The 26,870-nt window shown below is 35.2% G+C and overlaps 1 protein-coding gene across 2 annotated transcripts in view; it reads left to right on the top strand.

The window, feature by feature from the left end:
- The first annotated feature begins 257 nt into the window (after positions 1–257).
- Positions 258–26,870, top strand: part of LOC138324858 (serine/threonine-protein phosphatase 6 regulatory ankyrin repeat subunit B-like) — a 65,343-nt gene continuing 38,730 nt past the window's right edge. For both annotated transcript variants that reach the window (XM_069270058.1, XM_069270057.1), the window contains exons 1-3: positions 258–2,466; positions 17,459–17,560; positions 26,636–26,734. In XM_069270058.1, coding sequence (XP_069126159.1) covers positions 2,122–2,466; positions 17,459–17,560; positions 26,636–26,734 — 546 coding nt within the window. In that variant the 5' untranslated portion in view covers positions 258–2,121. The remainder of the gene's footprint in view (positions 2,467–17,458; positions 17,561–26,635; positions 26,735–26,870) is intronic.

Here is a 26,870-nt window from a genome sequence, read left to right as displayed (position 1 = left end):
TCGATAATTGATTTTCACGTCAAAAGCATTTTGCTTGATCGGGGGAAATATTTTCTGTTCTCGTTACTGGCAAAATGCATTGTTCTCTATTCTTGCCAGAAGGAGGCATGCAGTTACTCGGTCACTGGGACGCACGTGATATTTCGGTATCAGTGTCTGTAACTGACCGTTCATGAGTCCAGATATAAGTATATTGACCATATTATTGTAGGGCACGCCTTTTGATCTTTCCCGCTTTTCTGGTTACCATACGTATAAAGGTTTCGAGTTACTTTCGCGAAAGACATCACTATTTCTAGTCTAGCGCTCTTTCGACTGACAACAAAAACCAGGAGCTTATAGCGGGGAGTCGTGATTTTGAAACACTTTTTGTATAAACTGCTGCATGTAGAAAGTCGAGCTTTTGAGTGTTATTTGACGCATTTCGTTGAAATGTACCTTAAAGGCCATTATTGAATTGGAAGCAAAGACCGGAATTCTAGGCGAGTTCGAACACCGATATGGTTTTAATAATCTCTATCCTTTCTCAATAGTTATTGCAATATTTGTGGTCCGTTCCAACAATGCCATCTTATTGACTTCTCATATTTGTCGGTGCTGCTAGGTGAAACTGTACAGGTAAACATACGGGAGGCAGGCCTGCTCCAAAGTTAATGTTGTCATCGCTTCGATGATTCTGTAACATCGTAATTCCTGATAACGAAAGCTAGTGGATAACGCGCTATGATCAATTTCCTTTATTGAGTCTGGCTATAGATTTTAGTACGGCAGGAAAAGTGTGCAGTCACCTAGCCTCGTAGGTAGCTAATTGGCCCTAGTATTTGGAACCGCTGGTGTCCACTCTGAACTGTTCGATCGACGCTCCGCTGGGCACACGACTGTCGAGGGATGACGTTGGTTAGGCAGCTTTAAGGGCTCTGAAAATCCGATTACACATAAACTGTTTGTTTAAGATAAACCCTTTAGATGATGATATGATGGACAATCCGTGTTCAGGGCGTCACGGTTTATGTCAGTACAGGTGGCTTGGTGCATCTGCCCCCACCTTGGTAACCACGCTGCTTTGGGGTACGGAGTCTGAAGTTTTCTGATAACGGACAGTGTTCCCCTACATTACTGCGCAAAGTAGGGGCTGGATTTCCTTAAGCTGTATCGAAACTCGACTGGAATTGTTGAATTCCGTTATGTGCCATTCTCGTTTATGGCGTTGATAGCCCATTGAATTTATTTCTATCAAATTCAGACAGAGCGCTCCGTGGATTTGTAACCATCGGACCCGACAAACCACTTTACTTGATGTATAATATGTTTAGTAAAGAGGATTCGTGTTACAAATGTTTGTGTAATAGTTGATTAATATTTATCCAGGAAATCAGCCAGTATGGGTCTGGAACTCCAAACTAGTTAATTCGCGGTAAGTTCTCGTGTGTCAACATCCGGGATACAAGTTAGAGAGTTCCAAAATATCGATGGGATGGTGATGCTGTGGTTGTCAAAACAACCGGTGCTAGGTACCAACGTTTCTCCCACGAATCTCAACGACCCGTGGATGTGTATTTTATTGCTCATAAACAATTAAGTTTTATGTTTGTGGAATTTACGCTACAATTTGACACTCTGTTCTGTTGAAATATAGTTTTTGTGTGTTATAAATCCAATTTAACTTCACTTTCGAACTCTAAAACACACGTAGAGCTAGCAATAGCGCGGCGCGCCAATACCTAACGTGGCCTTCCGAACCAATCAATGGCCTTAGTGGTTTGGCCGTTTTGTAGCACCATAAAATACCTCGCTATCGGACACTAAGGTACCGTAATACGGAATTCCATGATATAAAATCCGGACATTTATTTCTGGACATATAGAAGATAGATTACTTTAGACCTAAACGGTCATTAGTTTACCCTGTAATATAGACCGTGTTGATGATGGACATGTGAGGAAATTCCTGCGACACCAACGAATTTTTGTCATCATTGGATTACCTTGGAAAATGTATAATATGCTGAAAGCTTTGGAGGATACATGATGGAGATATTATAAAAGTGATAATTTCGAATTAAATATTCCAGCATGATATCATTGGATCTATTTATTTCAATAAATTATTTGTGAGTTTTGATGGAAAATAAGGAGACAAAGCCACCGGAACCGGAAGCTGATGCGAAGAAAGAAGAAAATGTAGTTGTTGAGCCCCGCTCCACAACGGAGGGGATGACGGGATTGGAGGATGATCCCGGGGGGTTTGGGGCGGGGTCAGAGAGTACGATATCCAGTGGAATCGGCACCGGAAAGAGTTCGGAAAACAACTCCGACACCATGTCGGTGAGTTCCGGTGGAACCATTCAGTCTGTCCCGACTTCCGGGAAAATTTTGGGACTGTGTCAGAGAGGTGAATGGATGGTCCTGGATCAACACCTTCGGTCACTTCAAAAAGGTCATACGGACCTCTCTCAACAAGACGAGGTAAGCAATCTTAAAAAAAATCTATACTCTATTTGTCACTTACAATATATCAGTATATCTTGCTTATTTTTTTCATATTACATGTAATGAAATGTATTTCGTACAAAATCATCTTAATTGTATAGATTCTATGTGACGTTCACATATTGCTTTAGTTATGTAGCCACCGGCTACTACAGCTAAGAAGAATGTGTTTCGTCTAAACATGGCCAAGTTGTTCAGGGGACAAGGAAAAACAGACCAGAAAACATTTATACGAAATATTTATTATTAATTTATACTTTGAAAAATGACTTTTTAACAACATTTGTTCTCAAAATGATTCAAAGTAAAAGTCCTAATACAGCTGCCTCCAGGTAAAAACATATTGCTTGTCATCCTTAATCTCGACTTAACTTTATCAATATTTTATTCAATATACATAAGTCAATAACGATACACAACAAATTCATAAATATATAGGATCGGAAACTAGCCATAGAGCTTAAACAACGTCGGTGGAATGTTGATATGGTAACTCGAGAGTATGTACTTGACTCGGATTCAAATCAAGTTTGACCTTTTCTGATAGGCGGGATACGTTCCAAACCCGTACAGTAGAAGGTCTTAGGAATACATATTGTAACTGTTGTATCTACAACCTTTTGTTAGCCTCGCTATAATTTCCTATTGTTGATAAGATCGAAATTCATTAAAATAAACCTATGATCTCCCAAAACTCGTTAATTTGCGTGGTATTTATGTGGTTCGTGTCAATGATGGTTTGGAGCCTTTGATTATCTTGAAATCGATTACATTTGATTTTGACATTTTAAATCATGTCGAGTGGCGTGCTTTTTAATTATCATTTCTTATTAATAATAAATGCATTGATTTAATTCATTTGTAGAAAAAATATTTTCGATACACAGGCAATGCATTGTGTGAAGTGTCGCCTTCTGTAATACCACATTCTAATTTCTTCACAATCAACGTCACTACACAAACTTTTAGGGGAAAATTAATTTGCGATGATTTTATATTCATTATGATCTGAGAAAGTTTCTTCTCGTTAGAGATCGTCATATCGGTAAAAGTATTCTAATGTTGGCCCAAAGTTCGTTAGATGTCGCGAAAGGAAATAATCTATTATGAGCAAATATGGTATTCACTACATAATCTAAAACCTACCTACCTAATTTCTAAAATATAAAGTCACTTTATAAAAGTGACTTATCTTAATCATTGTCCCGTAAAATTATAATAAACAAAGCGTACAGCTATTTTTGTGCTTAATGGAATATTGCTTTTTGATCACCCACCTCTATCTTATAAAAATATGGCGTCAAATAAGATATACTACATGTATTACATTTTGAAAACCTACCGTCATCTCTTTAAAATATGATGTCACCTTCTAAACTATACTTTTGCCTTCTAAGAGCCCACCATCATCTTTTAAAACCTAATGTAACGTAAAAGCAGCTGTTTCCTTACTCGACCACCCCTTCCTCACACTATTTATCACCTCCATACACATTACCTGTCACTAGGAATGTCATCCACAGAAAAACTTGCTATTATCTGTAAAATAAGTTACATTACAAAGAACTCCCACTTCATAGTTTTTTTTCCTCCTTAAAGGCCCACTACCTTTCCGAAACGGTTTTTAATTTTTAAAATGGGAATGTAAAACAAGATCGATAATTTTGTAGTTTTAAGAATTATTAACTTACCGCTAAAACTACATTTATCATCACCTTCTGAACGATTTGATTAAAATCATAACGCGGGTCGTATTATGTTTCCCGCCGTCGTCCTAAATACCGCGCGGTAGTTGATTATCACTGCGCCAGACGGCAAAACAGCGAATTGACTCTCCACTGTTTTCATATATTACAGGAAATCTTGCATATGTTTGGTGTTGTAACCTTATTTTAGGTCATCGGTATGCATTTTTTTCTGTTATTAATGTTTTTTTTTTTTTTTTTTAACTTTATATTTTGCTCCGGAAAGTGTTTTGGGCCTTTGAGGGGTTTTATAGGCAGTAGCTGAACTGTCATATACCCACAATACACCTGACAGCCTTTAGGCCTAAATATGTGTTCTATAGTTATATCTTCAAGGTATTTGTACCGATCTAATGGTAGTGTGATTTTGTGTGGTAAGTTTGACAGACACGGCAACGCTACTTATGCTCTTTACATTTGATTAACACTTACGACGCTGATGATCAGTGCTAAAGGAAAACAGCCAAAGCAACAGGTAAGACTCGGTCCGAACATCGGAAAGTCTTAAAAGACTACTGCGTGACTGTTTCCCAGTACCGTTGAATCGAAATCCTCTATGCAACCTCCTGTTTTTGTACAAACAAGAACGCAATTTAACGTCACTGGATCGATGGAACCAAACTTTGGGGTAGACGACTTGATTATTTAATACTTATCTTGATTGTTGTCCCCGTAACATTATAATAAACAAAGGCATACAGCTATTTTTGTGCTTAACGGAATAAAGGTTTCATTTCAACAAATTTTATTTCAAAATATTATTTGAAAAAGGATTGAACAACAGACATAGTTTATATAAGTTCTCTCCCAAAGTAACAACTAGTACATAAAGGTTTCCATAAATAAATCTAAAATGTGTTCATTAGCATGAACTGAAATCGTTTGTCCCCTGTTGTTTTCACACTTTTCAAGAGACAACAGATTATGCACGTTTTTAAAGTGTTTGCCTTGTGACAGAATAACATGCGCACGATTTCCGCGCTTGCATCACTACAAAACAACAGTTTATATAATTTATGTCGAATAGATTTTCTAAGAATTAGACAACAGTTTTCTTGTGCAATAGCAAAAGAATTCTCGAGCACCCAAATACATTGTAAACTGAAAACATTATTTATTAAAGGCCCACCACCTTTCCGAAACGGCTTTTAATTTTTAAAAGAGGAATGTAAAACGAGATCGATAATTTTGTACAGTCGCAAAGGTTATTAGTCTACCGTTTTACTACATTAATCATCACTTTCTGAATAATTTGATTAAAATAAATAAACTGTTAATTTTCATAACGCGGGTCGTCTTATGTTTCCCCGCCGTCGTCCTAAATACCGCGCGGTTATTGACTATCACTGCGTCACACGGCAAAACAGCGAAATGACTGTCCTCAACTTATATTGTGCAGGAAATCTTGCATATGTTTGGTATTGTAACCTCATCTTAGGCCATCAGTATATATTTTCTGATGTTATGAATGTTTTTAAGAAACCGTTATGTTTTTCTCCAGGAAGATAGTGTGCCTTTAAACTAAATTACGATAGTGTTTATTCATAAGCACACATAATCACATAAAATGGCAATATAAAGTAAAAAGCTATTGTCGTTGGGGACGAAAAGCGACACCTTTCGAGGGCTTAAGTTATTCAACCACGTTGGCCTATGAAGCACACATATTCAAACGACCCAAGTCTAGGGAGTAACCTAACACTAGTGACAAACGTCCTTCCCCTGCAGTAAATATTTTAGATCACTTTGGAAGCCAATGTATTGTTCTGCTTCGGAAGTGATTGTTTTAGGCTTGTTTAGAAGGTATCGTTAAGCTTTTAGAAGATTTAAATGTTTTACTTTGACTGTAAATGTGTACGCTAATTTAGAAATTTAAACTTGGACTGCTTTCACAGCTTTAAGCTAATTCAGAAGGGTCATCTGAAGTGTTTTGTATGTTGACCATCAGTTAGAAGGTTTTAGTTACCGTTTTTGTCGATGTCTCTGACTTCTTGTGTGATTTAAATGTTGACCATCGTGAAAGAAAGTTTGGACAATCCGTTAGAAGGTGTTATTCTACCATTATTTTAAGCTACCGTTTAGGTTAATGTTTTGGACTTCGGTACTGCTGATCATCCGTGTAATTTCTGTAACGGTTTAGATATTCACCATCCGTGAGGTTTCCACTCTATATATTTTTACATGTCATCGTGTCCTATTAATTATGCACACCGTAATTTACCATGACATTGAATTGTTTTCCCTTACTGCTCTCGCCCTAAGGTTAACATAATTATTTGTTAGTATTCCAACCATCAGTAATGCATGTACAATGGTTCCATGGAGATTGGTTGGCATTTGTAATCCACCCCATTTATAGCTTGACAGATCATTATTTTACATAAATAGATATATTGTTGTCATAAAAAGTAAATTTACTGGGGCTGTCATTTACATCATCTCCCATCCTCTCCCATGAGATGCGTATGTAAGCTTTTCAGCAATATGATGCCCTGTGTTGTGTTGATGCTTTCACTCACACAAAATCTCTCATGAGATCGGTCATTAAGCTTACCATTTCCAAAAAATCTCTCTTAGATACATCAGTGATCTTGTTAATTATACAGCATTTCCACTGAAATGTTATGTCGAGAAAATTTGCATTTCTTGATTTTGGAAGAGAGGAGCGATTTTGATGGACCTTTTCCAACAATTTTAGTAACGGTAGCACGACAATATTAAGTAACAAGTTTAATGTCGTCAGAACAAAATGCACAAAGGCCTGAGGTAAGTTTAACCTATATTTACATTGGAATTCAATTGTTATATACTGAATTTTAGTGTGAAATTATTTTATGTGTCATAAGAAAGTCTCCAAATTTTCGGCTACATAGCCTGGCGAGGAAGCACTCCTCAGCTTACTCTTGAAGTCACCGTCTTGATTTTGAAACACTTCAACTATTTATGGCTATTTATGGATAGCATTAATTATTTTGCTACATGGATAGCTTTATTTTGGCAAATTAAAGATAACATTGTTTTATTTTTCAAAAACTAGTAACATTTTGCTACACGAGTCGCTTTATTTTGGCCAGTTATAGATATCATTATTTTCAAAAACGAGATACTTTATTTTGCTACACGAGTCGCTTTATTTTGGCAAGTTATAGATAACATTATTTATTTTTTCAAAAACGAGAAACATTATTTTGCTACACGAGTCTTATTTTTTTCAAAAAACGAGATACTTTATTTTGCCACACGAGTCGCTTTATTTTGGCCAGTTATAGATAACAAGTCTTATTTTTTTCAAAAACGAGATACTTTATTTTGCTACACGAGTCGCTTTATTTTGGCAAGTTATAGATATCGTTACTTTGTTTTTCATAAACGAGAAACAGAAATATTATTTGCTACATGAGCAGGTTGTTAGTTATGTCAGCATCGAATAAACAAGTTTGTAGTCTCTATCATCCCATGGCGTTTGGGTACGGAGTCGGTCGTACGAGACCTATAGTAACCTACTAGTTATTATAATGGCACCATAGTCACGGTACTGATGCGGTAAACTCCAGGGTTAAATGGAAAACCAAAGAATCATGATCTTAAGTGATCTGTCAACCATGACGGAAATAAATTAAAATATGAGACAAGGATTTGTAGGGGTGATATATAGGAATGGGTTTCCTGTCAACGAGGCGAAAGATTTACAACAGAAAGTTTACTGGAAAATAACCAGAGACTAGGCAGACGACACAACTATGAAGGCGAAAGTGTCGGATTATGTAAACAATTCAGATTACATTAGCAAATTGTGACATTTGCATGTGAAGTAGACCGTGACTTATCGGTATGCATTACGGGGATCTGCAAGAGTTGTCTACACGCCATTGAATATTGGTAGCTTTGAGGATTTTATTGCAAATCACTTAAATTAGTTTTTTTCGACAAGGTCGCACTTGTTTGTAATAGGCATTCTCTTTTCTGGTTTCATGGCATTTTCATAGAAATATGTCTGTAACTTTTCCCAATTATTCAATTGAGAATTTAACCAATGAATTATTGGGTGATTTTCTTTGGACTAAGCAATAAGATTTTTTTTTTATTTTGAATATGTTCATAGAAGAGAAGAAAGGAACTGAATTTACTGACCGGGTGTACCAAAATATTAGGCACTATCCTACAGAAAGTGAAAGTCATCAATATCAGTGCTTGTGTCATTACCAAAATATTTGGCGCTGTCAAAAAGGAAACAATTCTTGTTGATGTTAATAATTCTACAAGAATTAAAAGGCGTCATTCACCAGTGCATTTGGCGTTACTTATCAAAATGACTTGTGCCTCCACAAAGGAACAAATATGTGTCGACATCAATACCTTCATGCCAAATTGCATTATGTATAAAGTATCAAGAGCGCTATAAAGGATATACTTTGACGAAATATTGATATTTGCGTATGGAAATTGAGTATTTTTTATCAACACCACATGGAAATGAAAGCCATACATGAACACGAGGTAGGTGTACAGAATCATTATCGGGACGAGCTTATGAATATCCACTTGTCAGCAGTTCAGTTGAAAATTACTGCACTTATATAATTATTGCCAACTCTTCTTCAAAACTCTTTAAATCATATTGGTATTCACTAGATGTTCTTTGTGATAAGAAGGCTTTTTATGTTGCCTTTGAAAAACGATGAAATTTCAGAATCAAGGAGAGGCGTGAATTTCAAATGTCAATAAATAAATAGTGCTTATTTCCAGTAAAAATAGTAAGTTTCATACATTGGGTTTTCGAGGAGAGACGGGAATGAAATGTGGTTAAATGGAGTATTTGAAACGTCAAAAAATAAATAATGCATATTTCTAGTAAATATAGGAAGTTTTACACATTGGGACCCAAGTTTTTTTAGGAGAGGCGGGGGATGGAAAGTTGCTATTTAGAGTCTTTTAAATGTCAATAACGATTATTCCTAGTAAATATATGAAGTTTTACACATTGGGACCCAAGTTTTCTGAAATGGACCAACTAACACTAACTAGTAATGCTGTATCCGGGACAACTTCCTGTGCTGTTAATATTAGGAATTCCCGCAGACGGTCCAGATCGATACCAGGGGAGGGACTCGATAACTTAATTAAATATGATTTTATCTTATATCTGGAACGTCAAGACATAGGCTGTGACGCGGTTCTCGTATTGAGAAGCAATCGGAAAACTAGCTTGTGTTGTCGGTTTGTCATGGAATAGAGAAACAAAATATGTTATTCAATATATCCTACTGTTCTTTTATATGAAAGCACTAATCCATGTGCTCCCACATCGGCTCCAAATAAATTATACTTTTTTATCGATGATACAACGATAAAGAATAAAGATATCACTATTTCTTGGGTATATTAATCAATGAACATGACATTTGTTTTAAAATAACTTACGGTCCAATATTTCATATTGTAAAAGAAAATGAAATGAAATGAAAATATAACCAAATCTTTATCGATAGAGAAATAGCATCTAACTCTTCTTAATTCCCAATATAAATTATTTATCATATATGTAATAATCTAATGTGCAACACGTGCCATACATGTATTTGTTGACAAGAAAATGGATCATAAACTGCATGATCAGTTAGTTGTTTTTTCAAAAATGCTTAACTAAATCAATCATTACATTTGTATAACAAAAGGTCCGTATGTTCCAGGATGTTTGAAAACATTTTTAAAAACATGAAATACTAATCGATTATCAGCAAACGCGTTTTTGTTTGTAAGTGCATGACGATTATACAGTGTTAATGCAAATACTATTGTCTAAATTCTAAACATTGCGATAGAATGGGTAAAATAATTTGTTTTCTGAAGCCAAATCAATACTTTCTACATTGTCTCCTTAGTTAAGTTGATGTGGGTTTTTTTTAGATTTAAATACTGCCTTTTTTTCCTGTTATCAAAACTGTCTTTGAAGTTCGAATGTAGACTTTAATCACGGATGGTTTTGGTTTGGTAATTGATGCCAGGATTTTCAATAAATATAACAATCCAAGGTTTAAGGTATGTTGGTATCAATGAGCTGGAAAAACGGTTCTTGAACATTACAACTATGTACAAATGCAGCGAAACAAAATGTGAAATTTCATCTTCACTATGTACAAATGCAGCGAAACAAAATGTGAAATTTCATCAGAAGATGGAATTTGAAGCTGATATGCGTGTTCAAAAGAACCCTGAACTGGAAGGATTTTTTATCGGGATAACGGAAGAAAAAAAATAAAGAATGGGGTTTCAATTGTGTGGGATTTTGAGCAAAATAGAACTCTCAACAAAATAGGAAAATTAAATAGAATTTGGATTTTAATCAGACCAAACAATTGAACAGGACAGATACTTTCAACAGAATAGTAAAATTCGGAAAGATATGAAAAACAATAAATTTCTGCAATATATGATATTTCGATAGCATAGTAAATTATATCAATCTGAAAACAGCTTGAATTGTAACGAGTGTATTGGTCCCAATCACCACCATCACATCCTACAACCACGACCATTTAGTAGCATAATGTGTAGCCAAAACATCTCATTTCACCGCCTTCGCTCTCCCCACCTCCCAATTACCACCATCACATTCTTTAACCACGACCATTGAGTAATTATAATGCGTAGCCAAAAACATTCATCACACCACTTTCTCTCTCCTCACCCCCCTCCTCACCCCCCAAACATCATTATCACATTCTATAACCATGACCATTAAGTAATTATAAAGCGTAGCCAAAACATCTCATCCCACCGCCTTCTCTCTCCCCACCTCCCAATCACCACCATCACATTCTATAACCACGGACATTTGTATTATAATGTGTAATTATAATGTGTAGCCAAAACATCTCATTTCACCGCCTTCTCTCTCTCCACCTCCCAATCCCCACCAACCCATCCTACAACCACGACCATTGAGTATCATAATGTGTAGCCAAAACATCCCACCCCACCGCCTTCTCTCTCCCTACCTCCCAACCATCATTATCACATTCTATAACCACGACCATTGAGTAATCAGAATGCGTAGTCAAAAAATTCATCCCACCGCCTTCTCTTTCCCAACCTCCCAAACATCATCATCACATTCTACAACCGCGACCATTGAGTAATTATCATGTTCAGCCAAAACATCTCATTCCACCCCCTTCTCTTTCCCCACCTCCCAATCACCACCATCACATCCTACAACCACAGCCATTGAGTAATTATAATGTGTAGGGAAAACATCACATCCCACCGCCTTCTCTTTCCCCACCTCCCAATCACCACCATCACATTATACAACCACTGTCATTTAGTATTATACTGTCTAGCCAATACATCCCATCCCACTCCACCTTCTCTCAACTCGCCTCCAAACCATCATTAATATAACCCCCCAAAAAATATCACCACCACCCTACCACATCTATTATCATAAGCCGTAATGCGGGTATATTGTATTTGCTTCTTCGTATTAGAACGGATCACTTCCGGTATTAGAAAACACGACTTCTACAATTTTGTCATTTTCAATGTTTTTAATATATTTTCTCTTCAAAACGTTAGATCAGCATTGTATTGAAGTTTCCCTGACACTTTGCAAGTTTTGTTTACTTTCCAACAAAACGCTGCATGCAGTGATCGCACCCGTTTCTCAATTTCATTACTTTAGCCCCATTTGGTTACAACACGTATCGATTAAACCCACAATATTTACCTCTATATCCGATTATATCATGTTTTGTTTTCATTAAAGCCTGGTTTTTTTTCTCAAACGTTGGAAATCGATTGTTATCAAACCATTCAATCCTAATATGATGAAAGGATGAAAATGAGATTGGAGGAGGAACCATGACACTTCGTTGCAATTGTCATCACAATAAAATGCGTGAACCATCAAGATTATGTGGGGATATTTCCATATGAGATGGGGATCCCTGGTTATATGTAGTCTGTATCTTTTGGGTGGCGTGTCAGTAGAACAGGGGCCCATGAAACAACCACGTTCCGTCTGCATACGAACATGCAAAACATATCTCAATATTACATAACAACATTACCAAGTTAGTAGAAAGATTAGGAAATCAACACAAAGTCGTCAATAAAAATTACCAAAACATAACACCGAAAACAACATCTGTCAGAATACGGATATATGAAACAACAAAAGCGGTAAATTCAAAAAAAATACCGAACAACATGACAAAGTTCAAAAATATCTAACACTATCGCATTAAGTCAATATCAAAATATTAAACAACAGTACAGGGAATGAGAACACGGGCATACGTAAAGCAACAGAAACAACAACATCCATCTAAACAAAAACCATCAGTACACAAAAAAGAAGAAGAAAAAACACGGTTGGCGGCGTACGAAATAGAAAGAGCGTTACTGCACCACACGGACACCATCGGCATCGCACGGATATGCATTAACCATTGATGTTAAAACATGGACGTACAAAATACAGCGACATAAGCGCAGAGATATACAGAAACATAATTGCCGCATGACATACAAAAAATTAAGGACATACAGAAACATCTCGTGTCACCACAAGGGCATGTAATTAGAACACATAACTAACAACACACACAATGTACATACAAAACAATAATCAGTTAATTTAAATCACCAGAAATATCACCGCCAGCAGACGGCATACAAAAGCAGCAACACGACCGTCAGCAATCGGCTATAAAACATATAGGTACGAGGGCGTGTGTAATAGTTATGTACCGAGCTTCCGGTTTTGTATGGTTATATAATGGCGTCACGGCCATATCGTTAGGACACAGAATCACGAGCGACCGACATAAATCAGCACAATTACGTATTAGTCGGGCTATAGGCATAGACTATTGATCTCAAATCCCGAATTATCCTTGATATTATCTACCGGTATCAGCTTTTACCCCGATAAATTCGTTATAACCGTGAACGCTGGTTCGTAAACGAGTATGGAAGAGCATCAGTTTTACATAAACTCCGACAATCATCCGTATCCGATCGCAGGACGACGGCAGCGTAATGGCGTACGTGGATAGTACACATAAATCATGCCTCGTTTTATAGTACAGGTCGGGTAGAATAATCATCGGTCCACATCGTTAATTCCTAAAAGCTGCAGACTGAATCTGCTATCAGTCATCCCATCCTGAATGTATAAATTGGTGACACATCGTCCATATCTGCGTATGAGGTATCGTATTCTCGAAAATGACTTAATAATTTATTTGGTTTCATTCACATTTCGTTATGCTTAATTGTTTCCAACAAAAAAACATAATTTATATGAAACATTAAGAATGTCAAAATCATATTACAAATTGTACAGGTCCTTAGTAGAATAGTAATAGGCCATGGGCTAGGAGGGTCCCGCATGCACCCCCCCCCCAAAACCTCCGAACTAATATTTTTCTGAACCCTTATGACCCACTGATCACAAATCAAAATGTTAACATTGCATAAGTTGGGATGAACTTCCGGTTATGACGTCATCAAGATGGCCGCCATCTCGAATTTGACTAAAAATTGAAAAATAGTCATAACATTGACATTTTTCAACCGAAGTAGGCAAATGAGGTGTCAAAATGACCACAATAGAACAACAAATACATATCAGGACCAACAAATCCAATATATGTAGTGATTTCTACGCAAAAAATGAAAAAATGTTTTTAACCTCAAAAATGGAGATTTTTCAGCAAATTTTTCATATTTGGCTTGACGCAGCAAAAATGTTTCCCCAACAGCAAACTATTATTTCTAATAAGTTTTTTGACCACTTATCAATCAGTTTAAGCAACAAAAACAACAAAAACCAATGTTAACATCGTATAAATTCCGGTTATGACGTCATCAAAATGGCCACCATCTCGAATTTCACTGAAAAATGCAAAATAGTTATAACACTGATATTTTTCAACTGAAGTAGACAAATGAGGTATCAAAATGACCACAATAGAACAACAAATACATATCAGGGCCAAATAATCAATATATGTAGTGATTTGTACGCAAGAAATAAAGATTTTAAGCTCAAAAATGGTGATTTTTCAGCAATTTTTTCATTATTGGCTTGACGCAGCAAAAATGTTTCCCAACAACAAATTATTACTCGTAATCAGTTATTTAAACTCCTATCAATCAGTAAAAACAACAACAACAACAACAACAACAACAAAAATATACAGGAATGCAAAAAAGAATTATTGTTTTACCCTCAATTGTGTAGATTAGCAGCGCCTCAAAAATAATTATTATAGCACAACGCCTAATGATAGCGTAACAAATGTAACCTAAACTAAACTTGTGTTTCCGTTAATATCATTAACAGTTTCCAAAACGTTTGTGTCTTTGAAAATGAGCAGATTCATTGTTTATTTTCTATGCATAGCATAAGCAAAATGTAGGATGGTTACTACAGTGTCACATATGTCTTTCACTGGTTCTCAATGATAACCATTATCATTGCGCGTGCTTTCTCACCTCACTGCACTATCCACTGAAGAGACTCGGCATATCTAGTAGCTGGCACATGCATATCGGTATCCAATTCGTTGAAAGTCAGAGCGTCGTCTTCGATGTCGATGAGCTGATGTGACACTACATTGCCAGTGTTGTTCTAGCCTGTCTTCTTTTATGACCCATCCATGGCAAGAGTTCATATCAGGAACAACAGGTTCAGAGATGTGGGATCTCTTTCAGATTCTAACATATCGTACATATATGCTGTTTCAGACTTCTCCGGCATGATGGGAATTACACCAGATCCACATTCATTAGTTCTCCTTAGCGCATAGCTCCATAATTCGTATGAAGTACTATTCATCAATCGTGTGGACCCTCGTGCAACCATAAATGGCACAGGTGATATCATCGAGGTCATTAATGAGGCCATAAATGTTAAATGCTTTTCATTGGTCTGACTTTTCCCACTCCCTTGAAGGTGCTGGTTGTGTCACATCTGGTGTATGCGTAAAGAGAACATTGAAGACTCAAGTATTATTTCTAATAAGTTTTTTTCAATTTTTAGTCAAATTCGAGATGGCGGCCATCTTGATGACGTCATAACCGGAAGTTCATCCCAACTTATGCAATGTTAACATTTTGATTTGTGATCAGTGGGTTCAGAAAAATATTGGTTCGGAGGTTTGGGGGGGGGGTGCATGTGGGACCCTCCTAGCCCATGGCCTATCATCTACGCCGTAAGAAAGGACATGCCAAGCAAGACTTCCAATCTGTTGACGTACTTATTGTTTCCTGTTTCCCTTGCATAATGCATCTTAATACAATTGACGTTAAAACTTGACAATTTATCCTATTTGAATGGTTTTTTTGCTTTGGAGTAAAGCTTGTATTCCATATCGGCGTAATAGGAAGGAATGCTACCCCAATTTTACGCTGTTGATAGTCATACTGGTCTTGTGAATTTGGTCCTTTCTTAGATGGACACTTGGGTTGTTTTTGTTCCATGACCTACAATAGTCCATAAAAGAGGTAGTCTCTGCCCTTGCTTAGCGCTCAGCATTAAGAGAGTGGGACGACTGGTTTGCCCGTTGTCAGTATAATGATACCTTGCGAGTTGTATGAATAGCACTAAAAAGGGACAAGAGTTCCACCATTACAAAGAGTCACAGAAAAATACACACCAGTCTTTCCAACCTGAAGAATATATTTGGGAATAGGTTTCAGAATATTACTGACACTTTTCAGAAGTCTAACGTTCCAAATACATTTGTATGTACTAATTGTTTTACACGTTTGAACGAACCCTCTGCCGATCCTTTCAGACATAGATATGGAGTTGTATCATCGCCCATTCTTCATGCCTGATAATAAAACTTACAACAACCAGTTTCACTGCTTATCTTACATACTTTACGATTTTATGATGTCATTTTTTTCAAAGTCGGTCGATATTGTCTGGATGTCTGAAAACGCACGCATAGAATAAGATAGGGTATACTGTATAACTGGTTAGTTTCGTAGGGAAGATATTTTCGCGATTTCGCGGGACATTGGATGATCGCGAACACTTAATTCGCGTCATAATGAGTAATGTATGAAATATGTATCCTCATAGCCAGATCAAGAAATTTTAAAACCGCTAAATAATTTGTTCATTTTAGTCAAAATCGTGTAAATTTTACTCGTGAAAATAGCCGGCCATACGATATTGTGTATGCTTGACTTATTTGAAAAAATAGGACTTTGACCTGCAAGTGCAAACTGTGTTATTGAAAATACATTTTTATCATAATTTTTAGACATTCGACTGATTGAACGTTAATTGTCATATTGCTTTCTTTTAATTGACCAAAGGGTATATATACAAGTTAAAACCGAGAATATGAAGACCAATATATGTGAAAAACGAATGGAAGCATTTTTAAGTTACAAGTCTTGTCTTGGTATGTAACTCGAAGTTTAGTGAGGATATATATATATCTTAACAAGATATTCAAGTCCCCTGAAGAACGGCAAGACCCGTGAAAGTATTTGAGAGAAGCTAAACTGTTTTATTTCAAATTTTTTTAGATATATGTTAACCATTACAAGGACATGCTACAATTTTACTTATCTTAAGAAGTATATGCTGAAGGATAAGCTTATACATAAAGTGTTGATTCACTATGAAATATTATTTTAGCTGCTTATTTTGAAACGAAATGGTCTCATCTTGAAAGTTATTTTCATAATTAAGTTATTCGAGATATTATTTTGTAATCATTGAGCTTTCGAATAACATCAATATAATTGCCAGCAATGATTTTCAGAGACGGCAAAACGTGTCCCCACTTCAAAATGATTGTAAAATGTACTTCATAATTGAAGCATTCAAGATACTAAATACTTTAGTAGTTTAGTTGTTGTGTGATATTTACAAGTTTAGTGGTTAATAATATAAACTACTTTAGTTGTATATGCTATTTTAAGTTTAGTAGTTAATGATGTTAAATAGTTTAGTTGTTAATAATATTTACAAGGTTAATGGTGAATGATATACACTAGTTTAGTTTTAAAATGATAAGTTTAGTTACAAAAGGCACAAGATTACATTTTTTAATTGTAGTAGTTAATGATGTTAATTAGTTTAGTTGTTAATGATATTTTAAATTTAATGGTTAATGATATAAACTACTTTAGTTGTTAATGAAATATATTTATGCATTGTATGCTAATTAACCCCCTATATTCACCAGGAGACTGGACAGACCCCCCTGATGGTCGTAGTCAAAGAGAACAAATTGGTGGTTGCTGAGAGACTTTTGGACCTTGGTGCGCAAATCAACGAACGAGCTAAGGTAAAGCTTCAAACACTTTCAAACTCGTTTATAAAAGTAGGTATAGGAAGAATTGGACACCAGTTTTCTTGAAGTTGAAGTTACGCATAAAGGAATATGTTAGACTTCGACTGCATTCACGATTCCGTATTTTGGAAGATGTCATATGGGAGGTTTAATGCTAAAACTGACATCCTAAAAGTTATATGAGAGAAATACAAAGAATTTTCTATAAATTAATATGCATAGAATGATTGCATAGATGACTATATGATATTTCTTACAGTACGGATATGGATAACGCCGATATTTGTTGGCGCAAAATTGCACATATCCGCTTTGAACAATTGAATGAAAAGAAACTACTGCTAAAACTTTTGCTGTCTGTAAAAGGGAAACAGGTACCTTCCATGTCTCATAAGAAGCAAAACAATATCGAGACCATTTTTAAAAAAGTACTTCCTTATTTGTCTATGTCCAGGCTAGAAAGTTAAATTATTTCCAATTATTTGCTACCTATCATATCTAACTTACTTTGATTTGAAATAAAGAAAGGTTATGAAATACAAATTGGGAAAAATCACACAAAAATCTAAACCATGTTCAGAATGCTATACATTGATGCTTATGAGCGACTTGTGTATCCGACCAGGTCGAAGTAAACACATCCGTACAAGGTTATCCTTTGATAAGTCCCGGGGAGGTCTTTTTTGTTATCATGCAGTTTATCTGTCTATAGAAGGAATAAGTTGTGTTTCTGTAAAGCATTATGTTCCCGTGTAAAATATTAATCAGCTTGGCACCATTACACCTGTAACCTACAGGTGTACGTCAGGTGTAGGACATTTAGAGGTCATTCAGAGGTCACAGAAAGGTCACAAAAACTAGTGTAACCGTCCATTATGTCTATATAATAGACATGAAACGTTTCGATATGAATAGGTTATGTCTTTGTCACAAAGGAAGACTATTAAATACGAATTTCTCGTGGTTAAAGGTAAATTTAACGCATCGTTAATTGGGTTTATTGGTAAGTTATACCTCATTTTCTTAAGTACGTGAATCTGTATATATAATTGACATGATTAGTGTAGGATTTTCTGGAAAGGCTGCATGGGTTCATGGAACAAATCTTTATTCTGTTAATAATATGATACGGTTGATATAATGTTTTAGTATTTTCTATATACCTCCTTTTGTATACAGGGAATCATAATCCAATCGCAAAGTACATAAAACATGTCCTTTATTTAAAATTTAAGGATGCAAATAATTGTATTGTCTAACAGAAACCTCATAGTCGACTTTGTAAACACGTACTATAAACCAAGTAATATCAGCGAGCTGTTAAGTTTCGCGTTATTTGCGGACGGATAGAAATCGCGTAAATTAATATTTGCGAAAATTATCCATGCACATTATAACTATGATAAAAATCACAAAATTTAATCGTTATGAAAAAAAGTAATTTAGTGTTGGAATCGCGAAATTTAGTTGCTGCGAAAATGAGGTGGTTTACACTACATTGTTGCAAGGTGCAACTATATATAGGTGCAAAGTGCAACCTGAAAATAAAGTTGATAAATACTAAATATATCATATATTTATATGACACCTTTAGAGACTCTTTGATAACGTGTGGTTTCTCTTGAATATGGTTATCTTTGAGAAATGTCCCGAACTTGACAGAAGGTGTTTGTAAACATGTTTCACCTGTATCTTATGCAGATTAATACGGAGATACACAGGTGAAAATAGCTAGTTAAGGTTATCTTCTCTACTGGTCAGCTATCTACTTGGACTAATTATTACCGCGGATTTACACATACTTACCGCGCTGTTATTAGGCTTAGATAGCATTGTTATCAATAGGAATAAACGCCCACAACAATGTCACCCACAACAATAACAGTAACAATGGCAGCTACAGTATGAACAACAACAACAACAACAAAATACAACAACAACGTCCTTCCAAATCAAGCATGAGTTATTATTTTACCAGATCCATGTATTATTTATTATTATAATGCTAATGATACTATGTAGATGATTTGATAATAAAAATTGACGCTAATTTGCATATGCTTATAAGCAAAACTATGAAAATTGAAATTGTATTGATATTATGTCCAAGGACAAGACAATATAGAGAAAACACTGTCATGACATGAAAGGGTTACCAATATGTATCCCTAAAACTATAACTAAAACTAGATTGAGTATATGTCATGCTAAGAAAGTAAAACATAGAAGTGGTAGGAAGTTACTGAGTTTGGAAAAAAAACATGTTAACGTCGTTATATTTTAGTTGGAAGTTAATTCCTATGTCTGTATCTTATTGTGAAATTTAAAAAAGAAATGGGAAGTCAAACAATATAGAAAATGTACTGAAGTTAGCGTTACAGAAACCTAGCTCATACACACATGTAAAAAAACAACAACAACATTAAACGTGCGTGGTCATGCATTACAGATTACCTCTATTGTGAGAGATGTATAATCTAAACTTTGTAATATTGGTATGAGAAATATCATTGATATATAACTATACATAATACAAATAGCTTAGTCTAACCCAAGAGTGTAAACCGATGGTGTGCCAGCCAAGTGATACATAGAACATAAAGTTAGAAATTATTGCAATAACATACGACATTTCATCCATAATTTAGCCTTATTATGTTCAGTACTCGTTTGAAGTCTGAATTCGTTAAAATGATTTTGTATGTAATCAAAGCACCAGTTGTTTTTTAATTTAGCTTACTGCAAATTACACACATTTTAACTATCAAAGGATGCAATATGACATGAATTATTCAATCATAATCGGTATATACATGTTTATTTTGTGTTCATTCATGCATAGACGGTTCTAGAGCATTGTGACGGAGCATTGCCATTATTGTAAATATTAGTCGTCGCTCCAGAGGCTGAGTGGAAACTAATTACTAACATTGATTTTCTTCTTACGTCATAGACGTTTAAACACTTCAAACCATTTATGGAATATCTCTCAATCTCAACCATATTGTTTACAGACTCTCAATGGAGGATTTTCAATGGTCGTTTATCCAAACATTGTGTTAAAAATCATTTGACTACTTTGTGAAAAAATGTAAATAGAAGTGAATTCAAAAACTAATTATCGACACTGAAATGTACACCACTTCGACAGGAACGTACCGGATTTGTGTCTATATTTAGTAAGATAAAATGTTAAGTACGCCCAAACTGAACTGATAAAGTTTAAAGTGTGTGTCCAACACCATTGTCATAAGGACAAGGGTAAAAAATATTCATAAAGACTTGAAACGACATGCCTACTTTCCATACGCGAAAAATGCATTTTAAAAACAACAAAACATAACTAAGGTATTTGATACTTGCTTAGATAATGAAACCGTGTTAAGTGTTTCAAAGTATTTGCAAGTCCTGTCAAAAGCTGCAGTTGACTTTATCCGAACGGTTGCAAAAAAAGGTTATCTGTTTCTATACCCATTTCGAGCCAATATAAAGCATCTTAAAAATGCTTTAAAACCAAATTATAATTCAATTCCAAAAGCTTTCCACGCAGAAGATATAAGTAAAATAAATTTTAAAATAAATAACGACATGTGTGAGGAATAATGAAATAGTTCAGACGTAAATAGACCAGGTTCACCAGAAGAGAAAGCGGTATCTGCTTCATTAGTGACACTTGCTATAGGAATCTAGGTCGATCTCAAAGACCTCAGTTTCTATTTTGTCGGTGCGATTAATTTAGTTGATATATGAAGCAGGAATTTAGCCGGGAACTTATTCAGTATAGGAAACAGCTGTTTGTATTTCTCAAAATGTGATCCATATTAACATACTACCTTTAACTAACGGCTTATCTTACGCGTCATCTGTAGCATAATGAAATTGAGTATTCCCAAACGTTGTTCATCATGTACGTTCCGTTTTTTTTTTTTTTTTTTAAATTATTTTTTTATTATTTTGCGTTCATTACGCTATCAATTAAACACTCACTCATGATTTATAATCACTAACCATACTCTATCTACACATGACGCTCTTTGCACCTAGCACAATGATGAGTATTGAGTGATTGTAGTTTAAAGCAATATGATAAAATACATCTCCACAGGAAATATGGTATGACTGATTTCTCTGTTTCTGTTTCAGCAAAAATCAATTAAATTCCAACATACATTGTACTTGTTACAGCCCGGGTGTGTTCAGAAATAACAAATAGGCATTATAGTTTTCTATCGATTTATTTTTCCCAATTCTCTGGTTGTAAAATTTCGGTCAATGTGACCTGGAAGAATAGTGACGTTTTATGTGCTAAGGTGTAAACGTCTGTGTGACCTAGATTTGTACACTTACAATACAAGACGCTTACCTTTCCGGAACATCTTACTATTTACCATATAACTTATAAAAGGGTTCAAATCCGTATTTAATTCATTTTTCTCCAACTTAAACCGATGTTGAGGGTTTTTTTCTTCTGATGGTCCGTCGTTTTGGTATCTTTAAATGGTCTAAATGTTTATCGGGTGTTAGGCAAATCAAAGTTTCAAGTCAACAAATATTATTGGAAGATGGTATAGTCAATGTATTGAAAAACAGGTAAGCCTATATATTTTTTCAATGTGGATCGAGAGTTAATACAACTAGGTCGTAATAAACCCGATACTTTTTGAAAATTTGCCTTTTATTTTGGTATTTTTAAGAAACGGTTCTGGCAAAAGCAAAAGGTTTCTGTGAAACTAAGTTGAAACTTGCTTTTTGTTCAGTGAATAATTTTATTTTGAAAATTGTTGAATGATTTTCATCTGGGATTGAACTAAATAAGGAATACACAATTGTTTGGAATATGACTACGAGTTTGACAAATCTTTAAATGGTCAAACGTATTGTCCTCATTTAGGACAAAGGGGCTTATTACCGAGATCTTTCCGGTATGAATTTAATCTGCGTTAACCTTTTCTCACTATGGCTTAGCAGGTGACATGTTTCACTGTAAGTAATATTTTTCCTTCACATGTGAAAATATGGAATAAAAATCGAGAATAGTCGCGTATAGTATAAAATATTGATAAATGCTAGCGTATTATGTCAACTTCCTGTCAATAATCCCAGAAGTAAAGCCCAATTTTGAAAAAAAAAGTGTGATAATTGAAATTTGCCATAATCATACAAGAATGTTAATTAAACATATTGGAGCATTATTTTGATTTGGACAATTATCGTTCAGAATTTAGTGATGTTATTTAACCAGAGTTATAATAGTGTGTATACGCCGTACAGTTGAGCTGGTGCACACTATAATGATGCTGGCAACACCAATTTAATTACATTAGATCATATTGGATTGGCACTACTGCACACACAAGGCTTCTCATTATGGCCATCCGTCACACAGCTTAGTAAAGCAGACGATGTGTTTACTTTCCAATGTAGCTTAGAAGGCCATACTCCATCCTCTTTCATCGACACAGTAGTGATCACGTTGTTACGTGAAGTGGATTTTGGTGTTACGATTGTCATATATGAACACCGATCTGTCTTGCTTTGTGCTTGTGTTTTGTGGCTGGTGGTCCAACATTCTTTGATATACGGTGGCTAATGATGCTTACGGGCCTGACATTCTTTAATATACAGCCAGCGGATAATGGTGCTCATGGGTCCGTCTAATCTTCTAAATTGTTCGCAATGTATAAACATTGTTCATACCTTTTATAGAGTAAATAATCGTTGTACTCCTACACCACACAGTAGGTCAATAACAGACCTACTTATTGCTCAACTTGATCCTAGTATAATACAATAATCCGCTAAACCTGCCTATACAATTAAGGTTTTTTCCCCATTTTAATAAAATAATAATAAAAATAAAAGCCTAATAATATAGGCAGGTTAAGCGGACTAATAGTATGACTTACTACTACACGACACATGTCTAAAGTTGTTTTTCCAATATGTTTAATTTCTAAAATAATTGGAAGCAAAATGATGCCTGAACTTGGCAGTTGGTGGTCATGGCTGAAAGTTTGCAATGGAATCAATATCTGTTACATTTTGTTTTTCAATTTTCTTGGCAAAACAGATCAATCATAATGTCGATATATGTGATAACTAGCTATGTAACTTTTCAATCCAGAGATGCAATTGATATGGATAATTGTATTTCAATATTTTGAATTCAGAGATACATAAAGAACATGTTGTATTATTTTATCAGTATTTTGCATCTTTGGGTGGTGTTTGAATCAATCGCCACCAATTCCGTCTTTGCACATGATAGAGTAACAGGTAGGTATCCATTGTGACGTCATTATTTCCTGGGGGCGATTCCCCAATCCCCCCACCCCTCCGGAAAAACATGACGTCATGCTCGCAAACACACATGCCGTTACAATCAATACCTGCCCACAAGGACAGATAACTCTGTAATATGCCATCATATGCAGATATAGGATATTATACTACAACACGTTGCGGATTTAAAATTGCAAATATGTTGTGTTGACCTTTTACATAATCCTTTTAGATAATTATGCCATGGTCACGTTATTGGACCTTGGACCAAGATAATTCCACAAGATATGCTCAAACTCGAGTCTTCCATGTTATCGGAGAGTTGACGCTTGGTTGACGGAGAGTTGACGCTTGGCTGGAAACCTTACATACATGCATATAACTTCAAAAGATCACGAGCTAAACCGTCTTTCTGACCAAGGTATTGACGACTCAAAGAATAGGAAATGTCAAAAAGGTTGAGAAGCCATACATAATCTAAGGAATCGATAGATAGATAACTTGGAATGTTTGTTACGACACAATGCCTGTCCAGGAAGTATCCGAGAGGATCATTCCGAGCTAATCTACATTCCGCGGTTAGTGTCATATCGGGTCAATACATTCATTAAGGCAGATTTGTAACATGTGTTAATAAATACCACGTCCAGGATACAATACGTGATTCCTTAGCTGCATCTCCGCTTACCAAAAATACGTGGACATATGTCAGGATATGTTCTACTAGAAGAGGAAGAAATGGAAAGCTTAATGTAAATGTAGAAATATTCGCGAGAGGTTAATCTCGCAATTTGTGGGTGTAAATCTATTGCGACGTTGTTATTTTCGCAATAAATCTGACTGTTAACCTCGTGAAACATAATTTTCATATAGTATAGCATATAATTTCAATATTTTGCGAGAGGATTTATTTTTTTTTTTTTTTTTTTGCACAAAAAAGACATTTGCGTAAATTTTCCCCTCGCGTAAATTCCCACGTTAACAGAATATGCTTCTGGCAATGTAAAACCGAGTTTATCTCCTCCTATTTATGTTGTAAATATATATCAGTGGTCTAGATGAGACAAAACGAATGAAAAAAAGTTATTCAATAAAATTTAGATCATGCTGACACCTGCATCCTCGATAGCCCACGGGTTACTATCACTGTCGTTATATACACCGATATTGATAATAACCCAAAACTTATCTCATAATACCAAGATCACGCTGATACCTGCATCCTCTATAGTCCAGGGGTTACAATCACTGTCGTTATATACACCGACAGTGATAATAAACCATGGAATATCGAGTGATAATAATAGTGAGGATATGATACATAGGGTCAATGACGTTCAGTACGTTAGCATCAATCCCTCGAACGGCAATATTATGATCTTTTTGAGCTCCATACGTAAAACAATTGATCGAGACAACATACAGATACTTTACCGACAGACACACCCGCTGCTCACGACACTGTCCATCAATATTCAAGACAGTTTTATCGTCGTTATTAATAACACCCACATTTTTCATCAATTAAATGAGTTATCTACCCATTAAACGCTAATTAAAATGAGTTATCTACCCCTTTAAAGTTTGTTTTCTACAAATATGTGATTTGAGAAGAAACAAACAACCCTACCTGTAAATGTACTGAAACGAACATAAATTACAAGTGATGAATTGAGTTTATTGCAGTCTATTGCAACGCTGGAGGATATTACAGCACCTTGGATTTTGTTTTCAATACATTTGAATATAAATTCAGCTGAGAAAAATGTATTTGGCTGTCTTCCGCAATCTGATATTGAATTTTATATGTAACTTGAAAATAATTTTTAGGTAGCCAAATTTGCACCGTTTTATTAAAGAAGTTACATATGGAATGATGATTTTACCAGCAAACATGTTTTTTTTTCATTCATAAGCAATATCAACAAAATCTAGAGAATTGATTGACTGAGGTATTCATACATTGTGGATCTATAGAAAATGTGGAGGTTTTGTTCATTAGAAATAGAATAAGGATATGAATTATGCCGAGTGATGTAGGGAAAATATGATGTAACGGGAGAGATGAATATAATTTACCACGATTTAGCATGGTTGTATTTTATGTGCAAGAAGACAATTAGTAATAGCATATTAAACGACTGTGTTTCACAAATAGTAGAAACTAATGTTATAAAGATTTCAAGATATTTATTACACATAGGCGTATCTTGGCGGGTCGTCAACATAAGAATCTCTGTTATTTCAATTGCGAATCAGGCGTTGAAGGTCGAAATTGATGCCCAAAGATGTCAGAAAATCCAACTTTATGACATTTCAACCTTTAAATCAGAAATGAATATTTTCTTCCTTATGTTCTGATTAGAGGGTAGTATCTGCTGACGAATAATGAATTCTAGGACTTGAGTTCGAATATTTCCACATTAAAGTTACTTTTCGTCACCATTTCATTGGCATTTTATTGAGATGTACATATATCATGATTCAATTTTACAATATACATACAGATCGTCTGATTATATTTCTTGCCATAAAATATCACCGTCTGAAATTGAATTGCAATTCACGTAAATCATTAACACTAACGAAGTGTGCATTTATGTATTCGTGACGTTTGTCGTTATAAACGGTGACGGTTATGGTAGTTGCAATTGGTCATTAATATTTTATTTAAAACTACGTTTTCTAACTACTAATTATCATATATAAGTGATTGATTAGAGACTATAAACCGTTGCTCCCGAGATAAATATTTGTCCCATTAACCGTTGTTTATTTTGTTTTCAGGACGATCGGACTGCCCTCCATTTCGCTGCAGCCTTCGCCAAAGATGACGTTGTTAGATTACTCATCAATAGAAAGGCTGATGTCAACCTTCCAGGAGGGGTAAGACCTGGGTTTTTTCTATTTCTAATGTAGGTAATAACTTAGATCAGGTACGGAAAACATCAAACAAAAAGATACACTAGTATTCATACACGGTATCTAAACAACAAAATAACAAAACAAAAATAAAAAATAA

The sequence above is a fragment of the Argopecten irradians genome, chromosome 6 (genome assembly GCF_041381155.1).
Source record: "Argopecten irradians isolate NY chromosome 6, Ai_NY, whole genome shotgun sequence".
Lineage (NCBI taxonomy): Eukaryota > Metazoa > Mollusca > Bivalvia > Pectinida > Pectinidae > Argopecten > Argopecten irradians.
The sequence above is the reverse complement of the archived record's forward strand: the minus strand, read 5'-3'. Positions and strand labels throughout refer to the sequence as shown.